This window comes from Orbicella faveolata, unplaced genomic scaffold, assembly GCF_042242905.1.
Source record: "Orbicella faveolata isolate gen_17 unplaced genomic scaffold, um_ofav_v1 contig_13, whole genome shotgun sequence".
Classification (NCBI taxonomy): Eukaryota; Metazoa; Cnidaria; class Anthozoa; order Scleractinia; family Merulinidae; genus Orbicella; species Orbicella faveolata.
In genome coordinates this window covers 31857837-31874995 of record NW_028301540.1, presented here as the reverse complement: position 1 = coordinate 31874995, position 17159 = coordinate 31857837, and the positions used below count along the sequence as shown (strand labels likewise).

The window sequence follows — 17159 nt, the reverse complement described above, 5'->3', positions numbered from 1 at the left end:
CTTCAGCCCGAGATGAAATTTCAGCCCCTTTAGAGGACAGCATTTTTATAAGAGGGAATCATTACCTCTGCGCATAATTTTATTGGCGGGAGGAGAGTGGGTACACAGTATTCGCAGTTGGCATACTGAGTTGAGGCGAACTAGTTACCAGGATCACCCATTATTTTTTTTTCTTTCTTTTTTCCCATCAAAATCGGTTTTTTTGAAACTGTTATTTTTCCTGTGTATTCCACGTCGTAAGGCTATGAAAACCGAACACCGAGCACCAATCTGAAAAAATGTTTTTACAAATTGAGGTTGGAGGTCCAAGGGTTGAATCTTCTCCCCTACCGCTAGATGGAGCTGTGTTCGGTGGTTCCAAATTAAACTCCACGCTTTGTAAACAGCTAACCGGTCAGTCTCTCGCCAAATGGGATTTTTGACAAGTTTCTGTTCCATTTGAAATATTTGTTTGCTGTCAGTTTCAGTGTTCTCAATTAGTACTGCCGTGCCAAACACTTCGACACTTAACTTAAGTAAACTGATTCTTACAAAGGAGAACGATTGCGAAACCTCCACGGTCCGTCGTTGTCATAAAAACTCGCTGAAGCAGTAGGCAACGCGTTGTGAAAGAATCTGGAAAGAGGGCAAGCTGAGCGTAAATTCACCCGTCTCTTTAAAGCCCGGGTGTTGACTCGCGCGGGCTTCGCGTGAACTACTGAACTCGCAACATACAGATGGCAAAAAGGAGCCTAAGATTTTCCTCGGTTTTTGTTTGACAAGTGCAAAACCGTGATGCATCGCCTTCTTTTTTGTGTGTTTTGATTCTTTCCACGCGGGAGGCTCACGATTCAGTCCGCCAAACAATGGCGGCTGATCATATGCATAAGAAAAGAACCACATTTGACTTTCAAATTTAACTTCTCGCATTGTTGCTCGGGCAACACAAAGCCAGAAGCCGCTGCAAACACAACTTGAAATAATATTTACCGAGCTTTTAACGTGAACAGGATCCTGCCCTTTGCTTTGATATATATTACAAACTTCATTACTTGAATATGTCGGACATAGGATCGGAAGACTTCGAAGAAGACGAAGGTATCAATCTTGGGGTAAGTGAAAACACTTTTACAACCATATTTGCAGGCGAAATGGAAGCGAACTCGTACATGTCAATATTATCTCGAATTTTGCCAGCTGCTCTTCAGGCTTTCAAAGTCTGTCATCTTTAGTTTTATAATTCGCGAATTTCGTCGTCTTGAACAGTGATGTCGGAGCTTGGAACAATGCAGCGAAAGCACTTAGACCGTTCAAATATTTTTGCGTACAATTTTCGTTCGAAATGAAACTTTCTTTACATTGTAAGGTTGACAAATCATTTGTTTGATGAACCATAAACAGGGTGTTTCGGAAATATAGCAATTTTTCTCTAGTAGTTTCTGCTTTAACGACTTGAAAGAAGGCAAGAAACTTTCTGGAAATCGATAATTCTTCGATCAGTTCTACGTTACTAACTTTCCCGACGAACCGACTGCCCAGTGAAATATCACTGATGCTATAAAGAAATTATCACCCAGTAATTGGCATCACAGAAAAGTCAACAAAATGGTGATATTAAAAGGAAAAGCAAATAATTGAAAAATACTGGAATACACACACTTAGCGAGACGCTTCTTATTCTGAAAAGAAAGAAGGAATCCACCAAAATAAAATCAATTGCTATAGCGGTGAAGTTTTATAAACAGTTACCAAACGTAACGTTTGAAAGTTCGCTGAAAAATTTCCATTTCCATTTATGCAATTATTATGTTTTTGACACGACAGATAAACAATATAAACACAATTTTTCTCATTAAAGTTGTTGACCAAGGTGCGACCATGAGCTCATGGCTTCAAATAAAAGCTGGTCAGCACTGAACTCGAACGCATTTTTGATCATTCAAGGTAGCAAATGTCCCTGAAATGAGCCAGTCTTTAGAAAAAAAGATGAAACTGTAAGAACAAACGAAATTAATTTTAACCTGATACTGAAAAGTTTCTAACAAAGCGCAATAAATCTGACTTTCCAATCGCCACCTTTCGCCCCCTAACACAGGACATTTTGCTTACTGGCTGGCTAGTTCCTAAATTTCTGCTGCATACTTGGGAGATATGGAGGGGTTAGTCCTTTTTAAAGAGCTGTTTGGGCGAGGGGTACATAAATTAGTTATCAAATGGTTTTATCCTTTTGCTGTTTCGTAGGAATATGAAGGAGAACGAAATGAAAGTGAAGAACGGCATGGCTACGGTAAAGCAACGCTACCGAACGGAGACACATACGAGGGACAATACGAGCACGGTAAGCGACACGGCAATGGAACGTACCGCTTCAAAAACGGCTCCAGATACGTTGGTGAGTACGTGAAGGGCAAGAAACACGGCCAAGGGACGTTTTGGTACCCAGACGGCTCGCGCTACGAGGGTGGCTGGGTCGAGGATCGCAGAAACGGCCATGGAATTTACTACTACGTGAATGGCGACACTTACGAAGGGAACTGGTACGAGCATCAGAGGCACGGTCAAGGAGTGTACACCTACTCGGCGACTGGGACCAAGTACAAAGGATCATGGGTACACGGCAAGCGGGATGGCTCTGGAGAACTGGTTCACTCTAATCACAGATACGTAGGAAATTTCGTTGATGATAATCTTCAAGGCGGCGGTAAATATCGATTTGATATCGGCTGCGAGCAGCACGGGGAATACGTGTTGGAAGAGAGGATTCAGGAAGGCGATACTGAAGAGGATGAGCAACTAACCGTGCTGACAGCCAAGTGGAAGTGTGCTGGTATCACAGAAATCGAGCCTGCTATCATAGGATGACTTTCAAAGAATAAACATTTTCTGAGTGTATGAGGCGTCTTCGTAAATAAAACACGTTTACTCTCCCTAATTTAAGAATCGATCCCTGACATTTGAAATGAAACGAGGGAATTTTCCTTTTGCCTCTGTTTCAAAACGAGTCAGGGCTCGTGTGAAACCATTCATACAAAAATGTGTTTCCCCCGCCCCCCTCCTTCATGATCATTTTCACGCAAACGTCAATCAAACTGATCTTCATGTGAAAGGTTTTGCAAGAGCACTCGCTTTTTGAATCTGAAAGGCACAATGTAACTCTAAAATGGCCAGGAGTGAGATTGTTTGGAAGTGGCCTATTTTCAAGCCAGTGAATAAAAATTTCCTTCAGTCCATTCTGATGTGATTGGCCTTCTGTCTTATGTTTTCTTTTGTTTGTTTTGTTATTGTTGTTTTGTTTGCTTATTTTTAGCATGCAGTGTGACATGTTTGAAAACGAGTTTTCAGCTACATAACGTTCGCTTTTCACCACTGGCGGATGCTATGGAACTTTGTTGTCTTAAGCACTTACCTACCTGTTAACAGAAAATTTATCATTCAGCAAATAATGCTATCTTTCACAGACATGTTAGTTAGTCCCAATGAAACTTATGAAGATATATTTCTCCAAAAAAACACCTCAAATTATCTGAAGAATAACTTCTGAAGGATATTCCAATCTCTTTCTCTCCATTCCCTCCTTCTACTCAAGGCCAATTTCCTCTTTTAGTTTTCTCCTGCACTGCGCACGAAACCTTTATGGAGTATTTCCTTCAGCGCACTTCCAGCTTTAGTTAAGTTTCCAAGGTTACTAACCTCGTTCCCAGGGCCTTTTCCCTTGCTTGGGGGAGGAGCGGGGTGGTAGCCGCGAGCTTCAAAGGCTGTTTACAAGATGGCGATAATTTCGTGCAGCGCTACTCTGAACAGTTTTGTCCTAGTTCAAGTTCAGTTTGAATACCCCTATCTTTTGGTGAAGTCGCTCACCTTGTATTAGTGACGACAAATGCTTCGTATTTCCTGATAACCAACTTTACAAGGCAATCAGCCTCCCTTCCAGTGATTCCACACTCCACAGGCATGGTGAATTTTCGAAGCAAGCTTTTTTTTTTCGATGCTGCTTTTATCTAAAAACCGAAACATATGACGGTTTTTTTACGCACCACCACAAAGCCGACACCCGCCGAATTTCCAGCATGTAGCTTTTTGGGAGTCGACGGCTCCATACAGAACACCACAGAAAACGTATTCTATTCACCAGACTCGATAGCACACTAGCCTACAGTTGCCTACCAGCTTCATTAGCCCGCTTAAATTAATGATTTTTTGTATTTTTGCGGGAATTCTAACCGCCAATAGGAATAGAGGATTTGCGAGCGGTTGCATAAATTATAGTTCACGAAATAATTATGAGGTATCACGTGACCAGCTGATGCCAGGGTCTTTTCCCGTCCGGCCCCAAGTAAGGGAAAAGGCGTTGGGATATAGGTTGAAGTTACACGTTTCAGCAGCGTTACCTTCTCTCGCTGACATGAAAATCTTTTTGCCGCGGGTTTTATTTCCATATCGAACAACCATCCACTGTATTTTACTTGTATGTTTTTCCAACTGTTTTTTTCGCGAATATTATTGTAGCAGGCAGCCGCGAGGAGTGTGGGGATCAGAGGAAAATAAGCTGAGTTCATTACTTAAAAAGCTACAGCTCATATCCTACCTAGGCAACTGATGAAGACCGAAACGTTTTAGTAAATTTCACTTTTAGCTTTTTTATGGCAGAAGTTGTGGGTCCTCCGGTTCTCTTTACTTTTAATCTATAATACACGTTGAGGCATTAACTGTGCCAAATTCTTACGAGATCCTCCTGGCGTCGTGGCACCTTTGTTGGCCTGAAGCAGCGTTTAACTGCTGCTCATATCCTGCATATATGGGTTATTGACCAAGCATGAGGTCAGGATGGCTGGATATTGGCCTCGTTCTTTTTTTTACGTGTTTACTCCGTCCCGGTCCATAAACACGCAAAAAAAGAACGAGGCCAATATCCAGCCATCTTGACCTCATGCTTGGTTAATAACGGCTTTATTATATGGATAGAAAACCCAAATATTTTCTTGCGGCACACAGTGGGTAATCCCGAGCGGGCCAGATAGCACTATCTTGCCCGCTCGGGTAGCCAATCACAGCTTAGCTCACAGAGCTAACCATATAATAAATCGGGTTTCAATTGAATTGGTACGTAAATGAAGTTCAAAGAATTCAGACTAACTTGATATAGACACATGTTAATGTTACCCCTCTCGTGACGTCTTAGTTCTCTGATCACTCATTCAATTGTACTGATGTAATTATAAATGACAACATACAGCGACACTTGATAAGAGAAGAGTTAACAAACAAACCTGAACACTAATCTTGCCGGTGTATGTCACAAACGGATGACTTTATTTAGTTCCCAGTTTAGTTAGGCTGTATTCGAGAAACAGTGAAGTCATCTTGACTATACCATGATCAAATATCGATAACGTAGATTGCAATGATATAGGTAAAGTTATCAGCGAAGGATTGAACTCTCAACCAGAGCGAAGAGCGAATTCCCACGAAACGTGAGTACTCTGTACAAATGTTGAGTCCTTTTCTTCTATCACGAGTATTATATTATCTCGAACGTTTGTATCTTAACGTCATCGCAATTTAAGAATTATTTGATAAACACTTGTCTACGAACTTACTCTTGCAACTTGCACGATAGTGTACATTGCACGGATTGCGTCAGACATACAAAATTGATCGGGTCGGCTGAAGATGTACACGAAAACTAAGCAAAGCCGACGTAACGAGGAATTTAACTTGATTTTTACATGTAAATACGGAATACGTTTTGGCTGGCCTGACTACCAGCATTCTTCAGGTGCGTAAAGAGGAGATTTACAAAAATATTTCACATGTTTTACGAGTAGCTATTGTGAAGCGCGTTGGATATGTTGACAGACCGTTGACATTTCTGTTAAGTAGATAACTGTAGGTTTCATCGCGGCTTCTAAAACCGGTAGTGAATTATTTAAAACCCAATTACCGCTTGTCATGGCTTCCTGTGTCCTTGGGCCTTTCAACAGTTTAACAACCCTGACTCCACATGCAGATTCATTGGTATTCATACATTTCTCATATAGTGCTAGACTATACGCAGCCTGTATAAACCAATATAGTTTCTTTTTTCAGTTTCGGAAATCAGCTGCGATAATCTGATCCCCCGGGAAAACTTCGATGTTAAAGTAAGGGACGGGTGGGTGAGTCGGAAAATTGGAATTGTGGGCTAGAGCTTTACAATTACAACACTTTAAGACACTTGAAAGCAGACAGACAACGATGCACTGTTATGATAAAACACGTTGTGATCGAATACTTTCTCCTACAAGTATATTCTACATGCATTTCCACGCTTTCAATTATTTCTTCCTCGCGTGCAACCCTAAAAAAGATACCTTGACGGCTAAAAATAGTGGCATTTCTTCCTGACCAAAATCATGCTGGGATTTACACCTCTAAGCAAGACGACATAATAGCCCCTTCCCCTCCCTCCCTCCCTCTCCATACCTGACACTTTGTATCAATATTTTAAAGAGAAACAAGCATTTCATCGAATATACAATAGTAGCGAACATATTGTTTCCCCAAGCAATATAAACACATTGTTACTAGACAGACAGGTAACACTTGATGTAACGAAAAATTCTCCAAACTAACATCCATAGATCTGTACAGTTGTAAGTGAGGAGAACTCGGCTATCAATCAAAAGAAGCGGCGTGGGGGAAGTGGGTCTCCTGATTAGCGGCAGACGCAGACGCCGAATATTGTCATTCCTTTACCTTGTGCTTGCGTCATCAATACCGTTACAATCTATTTTACCTTTCGATCGAGTACACAATTCCATTAATTTTAATTTTAGCAAACTCCGCGATCTCTAGGGCTCAATAACTTTGAGATAGTGTTGCAGTTTCGCTCTTGATTTTCAAAATCTCTAATAACCTGCGAAATGCGGGAATAAACTGACATAATTTGTTTCATTTCGGTGGCCGCTAAAAATAAGAGTAACTTTAACTAGACACCAAAATTGACGCACTGCAATTATAAATTATTAAATATCCGTAGTTAAACAATAGTATCTCACTATTGTTGACAAATTTATCCACTGTTTTGTTTCTTAAATGATTTCTTGCATGCCTAAGTTTTAAAATACCATATCAGGTCACGAGGCGTAATTTAATCCAGTTATCAGTTTCACAGCACGTCTAATCGAGACGAAACACGCAACAGGTTTGGTAAAAATAGATTTTTAATTTACCACGACAGCTCTCCCATGGCATCTGGGAGCGTTAAATTAGGACGAGTTTCAAACGATATTGAAGAGAACGCAAGTTTGCGTGAAATAACTTTGTAAGCACGCACTTTAAGAAAATTTACAGGCCGCCCAATATTATACTTACCACGAATACGATATCTAAATCACGGAATCCACATTTATCTCGCCGGAAGAGAATAAAATCGCTCATCGGCTCCAAGAAACTAAATATTTACATGAGAGTTTCAACAAAGAATAGTTCCCTTCATATATATTTACATACTTTTTGGTAATCCGACTCATTAATTATTTATATTAGAGCGCATTGTTTGGCACATAAACAAAAAGAGTAGCATTTGACAGATTGGGGCCTCAGGACAAGTGTCCGGGACACTTGGCGAAAGTCAATGGGAAGATGTCATAGTAAAACATATCGATCGATTTTATGGTGGCAATTTTATTCGTGAACAAATGGGAAATACACAAGGGAGAAGCCCTGAAGGTAAGAAAAGTGTTAGATTTCTGGATAATGTCGAAAAAAGCGCAAACACTTACTTGAAATTCAAGTGTGACACTGAGTTGTGAAGGATGGTTTTGCATGACAATGACATATCCCTGCGAAATTTACGAAACTGCTAAGGGATATTTCATATTTTTTCGAACCGCAGGTACAATTTTCTGCGATTATTTCGATAAAAAGGGCTTGATTAAACGTGATTCTATTATTTTAAGGTATTTTCAAGTTGTTCGTTCCACATTCCCGCTGTAAAAGTTCGAGTAACGGCCTTTTGTTGTGGAATACCGCTTACGGCGTCACATTGAAATTCTGGTCTGTAATCGCTCAGTTTTATCAACGTGTTCCACCATTTGAAACTGTCAAGAGTCAACTAAGGGCGTATTATTTGTGTGAGCGCAAGATAAAAGCATATGTACATAACGTGTTAGCTTTTCCAAACATCTAAACCCATTCGCGACGAATTTGTTTGATCAACATGGAGGTCATACTTTTCTGTATGCTAAGAAGCTTTGATCGCGCATTGGCAGCATTCTTTTCCCTTGGAAGGTTTTGTTTCGTTTTAACTCGGGAATAGAGCTCCAATAATTGCTTTGAAATGGAATTTATTTGCCTTCAAGCGGAATTCCGCATGTGTTGCTCCTAACATCTCATTAATTCTTGTTGTTGAGATCTTTGCTTTTCGCAACTTCAAGAATTAGACCGCACTTAATATCGTCAATATTTTGCTTGCATTTAAGCTTAATTACAGTCCTTTCGATGTATTCCACTAAGCAATGTAAGTGAAGAATTTATCAAGTAATTTCAGTTTCATTTCCTTATTTTCCGCTCGCGAAAGGTATCGAAGATTACATGTAAATGTAAGGTTAGTACATCGATCGTTTTGCAGGTTGAAGTTAGCAGTAGTTTTTTTATTTATCTAGTGTAAAAGTACACACAAACTATGCGTATTTCATTCGCTAAATGACCTTTAGAATGCTAGCTTAAACACAGAGTCAGTCCAAAGAACGAGTAATTTTGATTGAATCTAAACCCATTTGCACATTTTTAACAGTGCTTGTTTTACAACACCGGTGGCCATGTTTCTCCGAGCTACGCGTGATCGTTTTAGTAATCCCTTCCTCGCTACATACTGTGAAAATCCTGCCAGTTTAGGATCTTATTTCAAGCATTTTCAAGCGATAAAGGCATTATAAAACCCCATTTCCTTTCTATTTAGTTCTTTTTTGATTTTTTTGAGATTAAATGTCTTGAAATTTGACTCGCTTATTAATAATTCAAATTGTAAATTTGGTCTCGTTTAGTTTTTGAAGAGGGTGTGAAATTGGATATCGCTTTATATTGACAACAACACTACTCTCAAAGTGAAGATTCAGCAAGCAGTTATGAGAGGATTTCTATGTTCAATATGGTTCACCCATAGGATGCCAAGAAATTGTAGAGTAAATTCAAAATTATGTTACAAATCTTGTCTGCCATTTACTCCTGATGTTTCATTTGTCTGGAGGTCATATTTCGCATTAATTACTCAGTTACAGCGGATAGATTCTGTCTTATTTCAATTTGAAATAGGATCCATGGAAAAAATCGAATTTGGAAATCTTTTCCTGCATCAGAATGAAATCAGAAAATTAAATTAAATCGTTTCACATGCATGCTTCTTCGTTTAGTTAGCTGAGCCGTTGTCTGAGAGGAAAGAAACATTTGACGTGTCCATCCTTTATTTGGATTAGGCTTCGATCGATGAAAGATGAAAACGAAAGTTTTACAATCAGAGTTACATCGCTGTAACTGAAACCTCACTGGGGCTGTAGTCTATAAGCTGACAGGTCAGAGCTTTTGTCACATAAAGACATTTGTCCATGCAGAAGACCAAGTATTGCAAAATAGTTAATTACATTGTATTACATGGTATCACATTGTGGGTATGGATTGATTAGTTTGTATCAGAGCAGGAAATCTGTCAAACTTTACCCTTGTGTACTAACTCTGTGAACCACTTACGAGAGGCTTAATTTCAATGCTTTATAAGTTCAAACCATATAACTGGGGTGTTTTCAAAACTTATGTGCACTCTTTCAGCCAAAATGTCCTGAATTTTTCAAGATGAATGTGTCTGAGGTCATATTCACTCTCGATGCTTAGGTTTTGTGCCTGGGCATGTGTATGGCACTTTGTTTCGTTTTGACTACTTGTGATCCATCAACCAATTAAAACTCTTTTGGAAAATTGTTTCAATCTACCAATTTAGGATTTCTTGCCTTTTACTGAACTCTTTTGTTTACTGGTGTTGATCTGTACTGGATTTGGTTCCTGAATCCAAAGTAGCTGGATGTACTCTCAACCTTTCATTTCAGCATCATGTCTGAATATTTTTGCAACAGTCACTTAATGTGTCTATATTCATCTGGTAACTCTTTGCCATTGAACACTGCCTGGCATCAAGGTTAAACATGCTCACATTCATTAAGATTTGCCATTCTATATTTTATGGTGATTGAAACTTTAACATATGAAAAAGTAAAATACTGTATCCATAGTACTGTATTTATTTTTTTGCTGATTTATTGATTTATTTATTTTAGATAGAAATTGAGAAATTGATATGTTTAAATCAGCATTTTCAATTTATTGACAAGTGTTATGGCATAATAATGTTTCATTCCATACACACATAAAATGTCAGCCAAGCATTTGTATCTTGCAGAACATTATTTTAGGCATGTTTCTAAAACCTGGCAGCAAATTAAAGCACAAGTTACTGGCCTTTCCACAAATATCATGTAAAATCATCTCTAGAGACATCTTCCCAGAAATTCTCAAAAAATATTTCTAAATATCACAAATTAAATTTTTTTGAAATATCTTGAAAAACCCTCTTAATATCTCTTATTTCTACATTAATGATAAGCCAGTTTTGAATCACTTATGCCAAAATTTTACAACTTTTCTTGCAGTAGTAGGAGTCAGGGAGGAAGATTCAGATGCTTCGATATTACCAGCATCTACCATTTTGGAAAATTCCTGCTTTAGTGCATTTAGTGGTACAGATTACATTTTTCATGGGGGACATCACTAAACCAGATTGTTTCTGGCATATAAATTATTGAGTGCTGTTTCAAGAAGACAGGGAGGAAAACACAGGGCTAATTCCAAAATAGCCATATGAATATAACTAAATTTTCTAAATATCCCCAAAAAAGTAACAAGATATTTGTGGAAAGGCCTAGCACTTGTAAGTATTGTTCTCTAATTCATGTCCTTGCCACAAAATTTAATGCAGGCTGGAAAACTTGTCATCGCTGATTTTGGTAAAAGGCTCCAAAGTATAACTTACTTTCTGTGTGGCCAAGCAGTTTAGGTTTGGGTTACAATGACTTCATTCCTCATTGATTTCACATAACAAAGTATTAATCTCTAACAAGATAATAAAAAATCATTGTGCCACAAACAAATAGTGTTACGCAACTTGCTCTGTCAATTAATTAGAAAATGTGCTCACATGCCGGTTTTCTTTGTCAAACTCTCCATTGGTATCAAGTATGAGTGATTATAAAACAGCAAGCTACATTCTTTGACTTGTCAGAAGATGAAGGGCGGAAGTGCTAACAAGCTCTGCTTGCATTTTTCGCAGAATTACGAATTTAATTAAAAGACTTGACAATGCAGCACCAGTGTCAAGTTTATCTTCACATGTCATGTTCACACAAAAAGTTTGAAGTCTAAAGACAATATGCTCTTCAGGGGAGCAACTACTGATCATGTTTTGCTTTGAATGTTTTGTTACACTTATAATCTTGTTATCACTGGTTGTTCATTGAGAATAATGAAATATTTTGACAAGGTTGATTAATTAGTTTTAGGTCTAATATAAGTTACTATAATTATTGTGAGTAAAAGAACATACAGGTAGACGAAATTTTTAGCCACAGACTATGACATTTTAAAAGTTAATTATATTCTTAAAGATTTTTGCTACAGCAAAGAAATTTGCATTTGTCCTCTGCAATATACATGCAAAAAGCATCTTAGATTTTTGCATTTTTTCACAGCTTCTCATGAGTGACCTTTTTGAGTACAAGGTTAAACCCCTCCCTGCTTGTCAATGAGTGCTCAAAACTATTTCCAGTGACTTCTTCTCTTATTTCTGACAGTGATGATGTCCTAGACGGCACATTTCATGCAATTGTCGATGAAGTTGAACTTTGTTTTAGGGAAATTCATCAATCATTAATTTGTCAGCTCCAAACAGTAATTAAATTATAGTAAATGTTATTTTGTATGCCCATGATTCTGTGTTGATGGATAAATATGGAGAGAGAAAACAGAACAAATTATTTGCCAGATGTTGTGACACAGAAAAAAATTATTGTTAGTAGTATGTCCTACATTCTACATTCTAGCATAAAAAATATAGGGCTACAGGACTTAAGGCAGACATACAGGGCTGTTAGAAGCACCTACCCTCCAACACCAAGTTCCCAAAGACAATAATACAATAACTGCATTCATTTATGAAGTTAGGGGTGGGTAAACATATTTTCCTGAGGGGCAGGTTGAAAATTTGTTCTGATGATGAATGTTTCTCCAACTTCATGTTGTGCAGGAGTTGCCTTTTTCATTTCCTTCTATGTTTTGCTTTGCACCTTTTTTCTCTCATTTTTCCCTCACCCCACACCTTCAAAGGAAAAAATGAATCAGTAATCCATTCCTCATTAGAAATATACTGCAATCAGACAGAAGAGGTAATATTCTTTCAAGACCTGTCTGCTGCCTTGATGTTGATAACACCACAGTGATACTATAAGATAATTGGATGATAATTACTATTGGGAATTAAATGTCTAAGTCCTGTTTGTATGCTCCTAAATTTCTACTCATACACAATGACTGTTTTGTTTCAGATAAACACAAGAAAAGAAAGGGGAAATCCCCAAAAGGTCATCCCCGAAAGGAATTCTCTCCTACACCAGGCCAGACTGCCACGTCAAACCTGAATGGTCCTGTCCCAGTCAACAGCAACCACAGGGAAAGTTCAATTCATATGCCTTTAAAGGAGTATGAGGTCCCAGATTTCTTGAAGGATACTCAAACACAGCGCCATCATGAAAATGGTACATCTCCAGTGGTGAAGCGGAATCTTAAGGATCCAGATTTCTCCTCAAGGAGTGGTCAAGGGCTGATGATACCCAGAGAAGAGTTAGCCGTGCCTGAGTTTCTAAGAAATAGCGAGGATAGACAAGGCAATGAACGATCACAGCAAGGTGGAAACCCTGCAATGGTGAATCACAAGTCTGCTGGTGCTCAGGCAAATGCAAGAATGGAAACCAGAGGCAGAGCTGAAAGGCAAAGGCCATCTAATAGTGCTGCAAAAATAGAGGGTAAGAATATGAGAGACTTCACCAAAATGAATGGAGAACAGAGAGTTCACGATCGCCAAAGAGATGCCACTACATTTCATACACAGGACCAGGATTCTAGAGTAGTAAGGAAGCAACAGCAAAATGGCCAGAGTGGTGACTTTCAAAAGAAGCTAAGCCGTGCGTCAACTGACTCACTGGATAAACTTGTTCAAGCAGGAACAAACATGAAAGGAACTTTATCTTCAAAAACAAGCTCCGACACTGACAGTGATTTCAGGGCACGAAACCGAATAATATTTGTGGAAGCAGAAAGAAGAGAAGAAATAGGAGCTAATGAGGATATGTCATTGAAAAGAAAGTACAAAAAGGGAGGAAATAAGGGTAGAACTAAAGGACAAAATGGTGGAAATGACATGGAATTAGCACAAAGACTTGGACCGTCAGTTAGACTACAGACAAATCCTGGTGGAAGACGTAAGTCAAACAACTGGCCAACAGACACTGATAGTGTCCAAAGCACTTCATCACAGTCATTCACTGAACCTATTTCCACCATGTCTTCTGAGAAGGACAAATTCAGTGTTTCTGTCAGAGATCATGGGAACCTAATCTTGAAAGGTGTGAACTTCAAATCTAACGGGCTTCTTTCTTCTACGGCCAAATTACCAGGAACCTCAAATGGTCATGTTGAAGATGATGCAGATTTGCCTTCTCCTAAAGGGAGAAATGCTAATAATACTAGCCTTGGTTACAATGAAAGTTCACCAGAGGAAGAAGCTCGTAAAATTAAGAGGAAAGACTCTTTGCAAGCTCAGTTACGCAACAGACTTACAAAAGTGGAAAAAGTAAAACCACCTCCACCGAGGGCGAGATATGATAGCGATTCAACAACCATCAGTGATCACAGCGCGTTTGAAGACATATTTCCACATTATCCCAGGAAAAAGTCAACATTTGGGATCACCTCTTTGAACGATCTACCTGAGGATATTTTGATTCTCATTCTTTCTTACCTGTCGACAAAAGACCTTTGCAAGGCATCAGGTGTCTGTCAAAAATGGCAGGCTCTCTGCTGGGATCCAGTACTGTGGTCAACAATCCAAATTGCCAATTATGAAGGCAGTGACATCAACAAAGTTTTACGGAACATTTTGGCAAAACTAGCTATGGACACACAAGGTTATTGCATCACAGTGCACTCAGTTAAATTAAATGGGTGCGAACTTCTCTCTGACAAAGGTTTGGGTTTTGTGGCACAATTTTGCATAGACTTGGAAGAGCTTGATGTCTCTGGCTGTTGTTGTATCACGAGCAAGGGTCTTCATGACATATTACTGAATTGCCACACCCTTAGCCATCTCGATACCAGTGGTTGTACCTGTGTGAACAGCATATCAGCCCCAGTGGCTAATGGATTTGGCTTGGGACATCACGGAACTTTTCTCCAGTTGCGGCATTTGGACTTAAGTGACTGTGTCGCTTTTGATGACTTGGGAATGAGAGTAGTGGGTCTCAGTTGTGGTTTACTGGAGAATTTGTATCTCCGCAGGTGCAGTCGTGTCACAGATGTTGGTGTCAAACATATTGCACAGCATTGTGTTCACCTGAAAGAGCTCAGTGTTAGTGACTGCTACAAAGTTAGAGATTTTAGTTTGAAGGAAATTGCCAAGAACTGTCTGAGTCTGAAATATCTGAGTGCGGCGAAATGTCCAGTGACAGACACTGCTATGAAGTACATTGGAAAGCATTGTGTAAAGTTAAAGTACTTGAACATCAGAGGATGTGAAGCTGTGTCAGATGTTGGCATCACTCACATTGTTCAAAACTGCTTGAAGCTGAGATCTCTTGATGCAGGAAAGTGTGACATCACAGACAACGGCCTTCACATTATAGGCATACACTGTCCTCAACTGAAAAAGCTCAGTATACGAGGATGCGAACGTGTGACTGACACTGGAGTCAAGACTATTGCAGCACAGTGTTGCAGTGTGCAGTACTTAAACTTGCAGGAATGCAACATCAGCTATGAAACCTTCATGTACATAAGAGAGCATTGCAAGAACTGTGTTATTGAGCACACATGTCCTGCTTTTTTCTAAGCCAGCCCTTCCAAGGTGATGTGCACTGAAATCCTACTCACTCTCACGAAAGTTAGATATCGTCTCATATTCCCCAATGCATCACATAACCAGAATCTTCGTGTATCAGTATACATGAATATTTTTGCAGGCATGTCACTGTCACTATACGACACAGGACCTAATATATTCAGTATAAAACTGGTTGAGTTAAATTAGTTTCACTGCTACTATCATAATGTCTTTAGTAATATTCATTAGATGTAGAAGACCATATTTGTATTCTCGGTATTGGACTGGAAGTAGCTTGCAATGGAGGCTCATGTGGAGGAAATGTCATTAAAAAGAGATAAATTCCATTTGCATTCGAAAAGATTCCCCGCATTAGCATCAATTGCAAGCCAGTTCCAGTCCAATGCCAAGAATACGAATGTGGCCTATTTCATGGCGCCTTCCTGAAGGTGTACTCTGGCTCTGAAGCTTGGCAAAAATCCCAGATGGTCTAAATGACTGTTACAGATGTGAATGAATTGTTCACATGTGTCAGGAACTGGATGGCTTTTGGAACTGGTTTTCTCTAACCCATTTGGTGCCACACATATCAACTTGCAATATTATCTAGCATCAAGCATGCAGTGTGTACAAAAGGTTGCATTGCAAGCCTACAATACTAGATAATGTATTTACATGTTAATAAAACTGAATCAAAAATAAACTTTCACAAGTACTTTGATTAAATTACAAATTATGCAAATGTGTGCTCAAGAGTCAAGACATTGTATATTTTTAACACAGTTAAGTGGTTAGTTGGTGTTTCAATTCTAATATGAAGAGGTTGCGTTTTGTTGCAAAATGGATCATATATTTTGTGAATATTTAATATAATAATGTTATATATAGTTTCTCTTGTATATTGCCTTGTTGTCTATTATTTGTAGGTGTTTTGGAAAGAGAAATGTCAGGACTGAGAGCCATTTTATGTACAAATCTATGGTCAGGAGTTTTTAGCAACAGATGTTGTGTCAAAATAATGATGAAATTACGTTCTGAGTTTTAAAGACAATGTTGACAAGGTTAATTTTACCAGTACATGTATGTTGCTGGGAGTTATTGTCAAAAATGAATGCTATTTTTATTTAGGAAAAACACACAAAAAGTAAAGTTATATCTGAGGAATTTATTATTATTGTGCGGTTGTCAAGTTTGATTCAATAATAATTATGATAAGAACCACTGTTACTTTTAGTCTCATTTGCAGCTATTGGGATACAACCATATCTGCACATTCCTCCAGAAATTCCCAGTTTGTAGCAAAATATTATTCAATTTCCAGTTCTGTACCTAATTCACAAACAGCAAAGTGAACTTTCATGCCTTTTCAATGTGTTGTTCCAGAAACTAACTAATACCCCTCTGGAAAATGCAGTTTTGGTTCATAGTTTCCTATAAAAATTTTGCCTTTTTTCCTGTAACACTCCTTGGGGTGGGTACAGATATTTTTCTGGAACCACACAATGTTCTATGTGCACATTAAAACATTGCAGAACTTAATACATCATAATTCAATTCTGTGTTTAACTCTAACTCATTCCTTAGCTAAATAGGTGAGTACACTGTAGCTGTGCATAGGCTAAAGGAAGAAGACTGAGCAAGGCAAAGAGAGAATTGGTGATTCATATTCTGCTCCCTACATATTAATGAGGGGGGGGGGGGGGGGTGGTATGATGAGCGCTTCTTAGCTTTTATTTCTCATCAATCCCTGTCCTTGTGGTGTCATAATAGACTTTTATCCCTGTCCATCGGATAACTTCCCCCTTCTCCTTTCTGCCTCCCTCTCAGTTTTTCCCAGCGTCCCGTGCTACCGTTTACATAGCTTCTTATCTAGGTTCTCTTCAACTGGAAAAACCTCAAGGTTTCTGAATCATTACATTAGCAATGCATTTGTAAAATTTCGGGTGCGTATTTACAATGAGCGTCCGTGTTGGATGCGGACATTTACGAAATCAGCAGAAACTAC

The 17159-nt window shown here is 38.8% G+C and overlaps 2 protein-coding genes across 3 annotated transcripts; both read left to right on the top strand.

Moving 5' to 3' along the window:
• The first annotated feature begins 903 nt into the window (after positions 1-903).
• LOC110050012 (radial spoke head 1 homolog) lies at positions 904-3209 on the top strand. The gene is made up of 2 exons (XM_020755878.2): positions 904-1091; positions 2221-3209. The coding sequence occupies exons 1-2, from the start codon at positions 1038-1040 to the stop codon at positions 2839-2841; spliced, it is 675 nt and encodes a 224-aa protein (XP_020611537.2). The 5' UTR covers positions 904-1037; the 3' UTR covers positions 2842-3209.
• A 1957-nt stretch (positions 3210-5166) lies between these two features.
• Positions 5167-16322, top strand: LOC110050010 (uncharacterized). 2 transcript variants are annotated; one of them, XM_089285491.1, is made up of 2 exons: positions 5167-5450; positions 12606-16322. In XM_089285491.1, the coding sequence occupies exon 2, from the start codon at positions 12746-12748 to the stop codon at positions 15161-15163; it is 2418 nt and encodes an 805-aa protein (XP_089141617.1). In that variant the 5' UTR covers positions 5167-5450; positions 12606-12745; the 3' UTR covers positions 15164-16322. The 2 variants fall into 2 exon arrangements, with proteins under 2 accessions (XP_089141617.1, XP_020611535.2); XM_020755876.2 differs by lacking the exon at positions 5167-5450 and adding an exon at positions 7385-7689.
• The last annotated feature ends 837 nt before the right edge of the window (positions 16323-17159 follow it).

Bases quoted from the DNA above. Each gene is read 5' to 3' on its own strand.
- LOC110050010 (XM_020755876.2), top strand. From the start codon at position 7,659: ATGGGAAATACACAAGGGAGAAGCCCTGAAG. The intron at 7,690-12,605 runs GTAAGAAAAGTG...GTTTTGTTTCAG, and splicing joins ACAAGGGAGAAGCCCTGAAG to ATAAACACAAGAAAAGAAAG.
- LOC110050012 (XM_020755878.2), top strand. From the start codon at position 1,038: ATGTCGGACATAGGATCGGAAGACTTCGAAGAAGACGAAGGTATCAAT. The intron at 1,092-2,220 runs GTAAGTGAAAAC...GCTGTTTCGTAG, and splicing joins ACGAAGGTATCAATCTTGGG to GAATATGAAGGAGAACGAAA.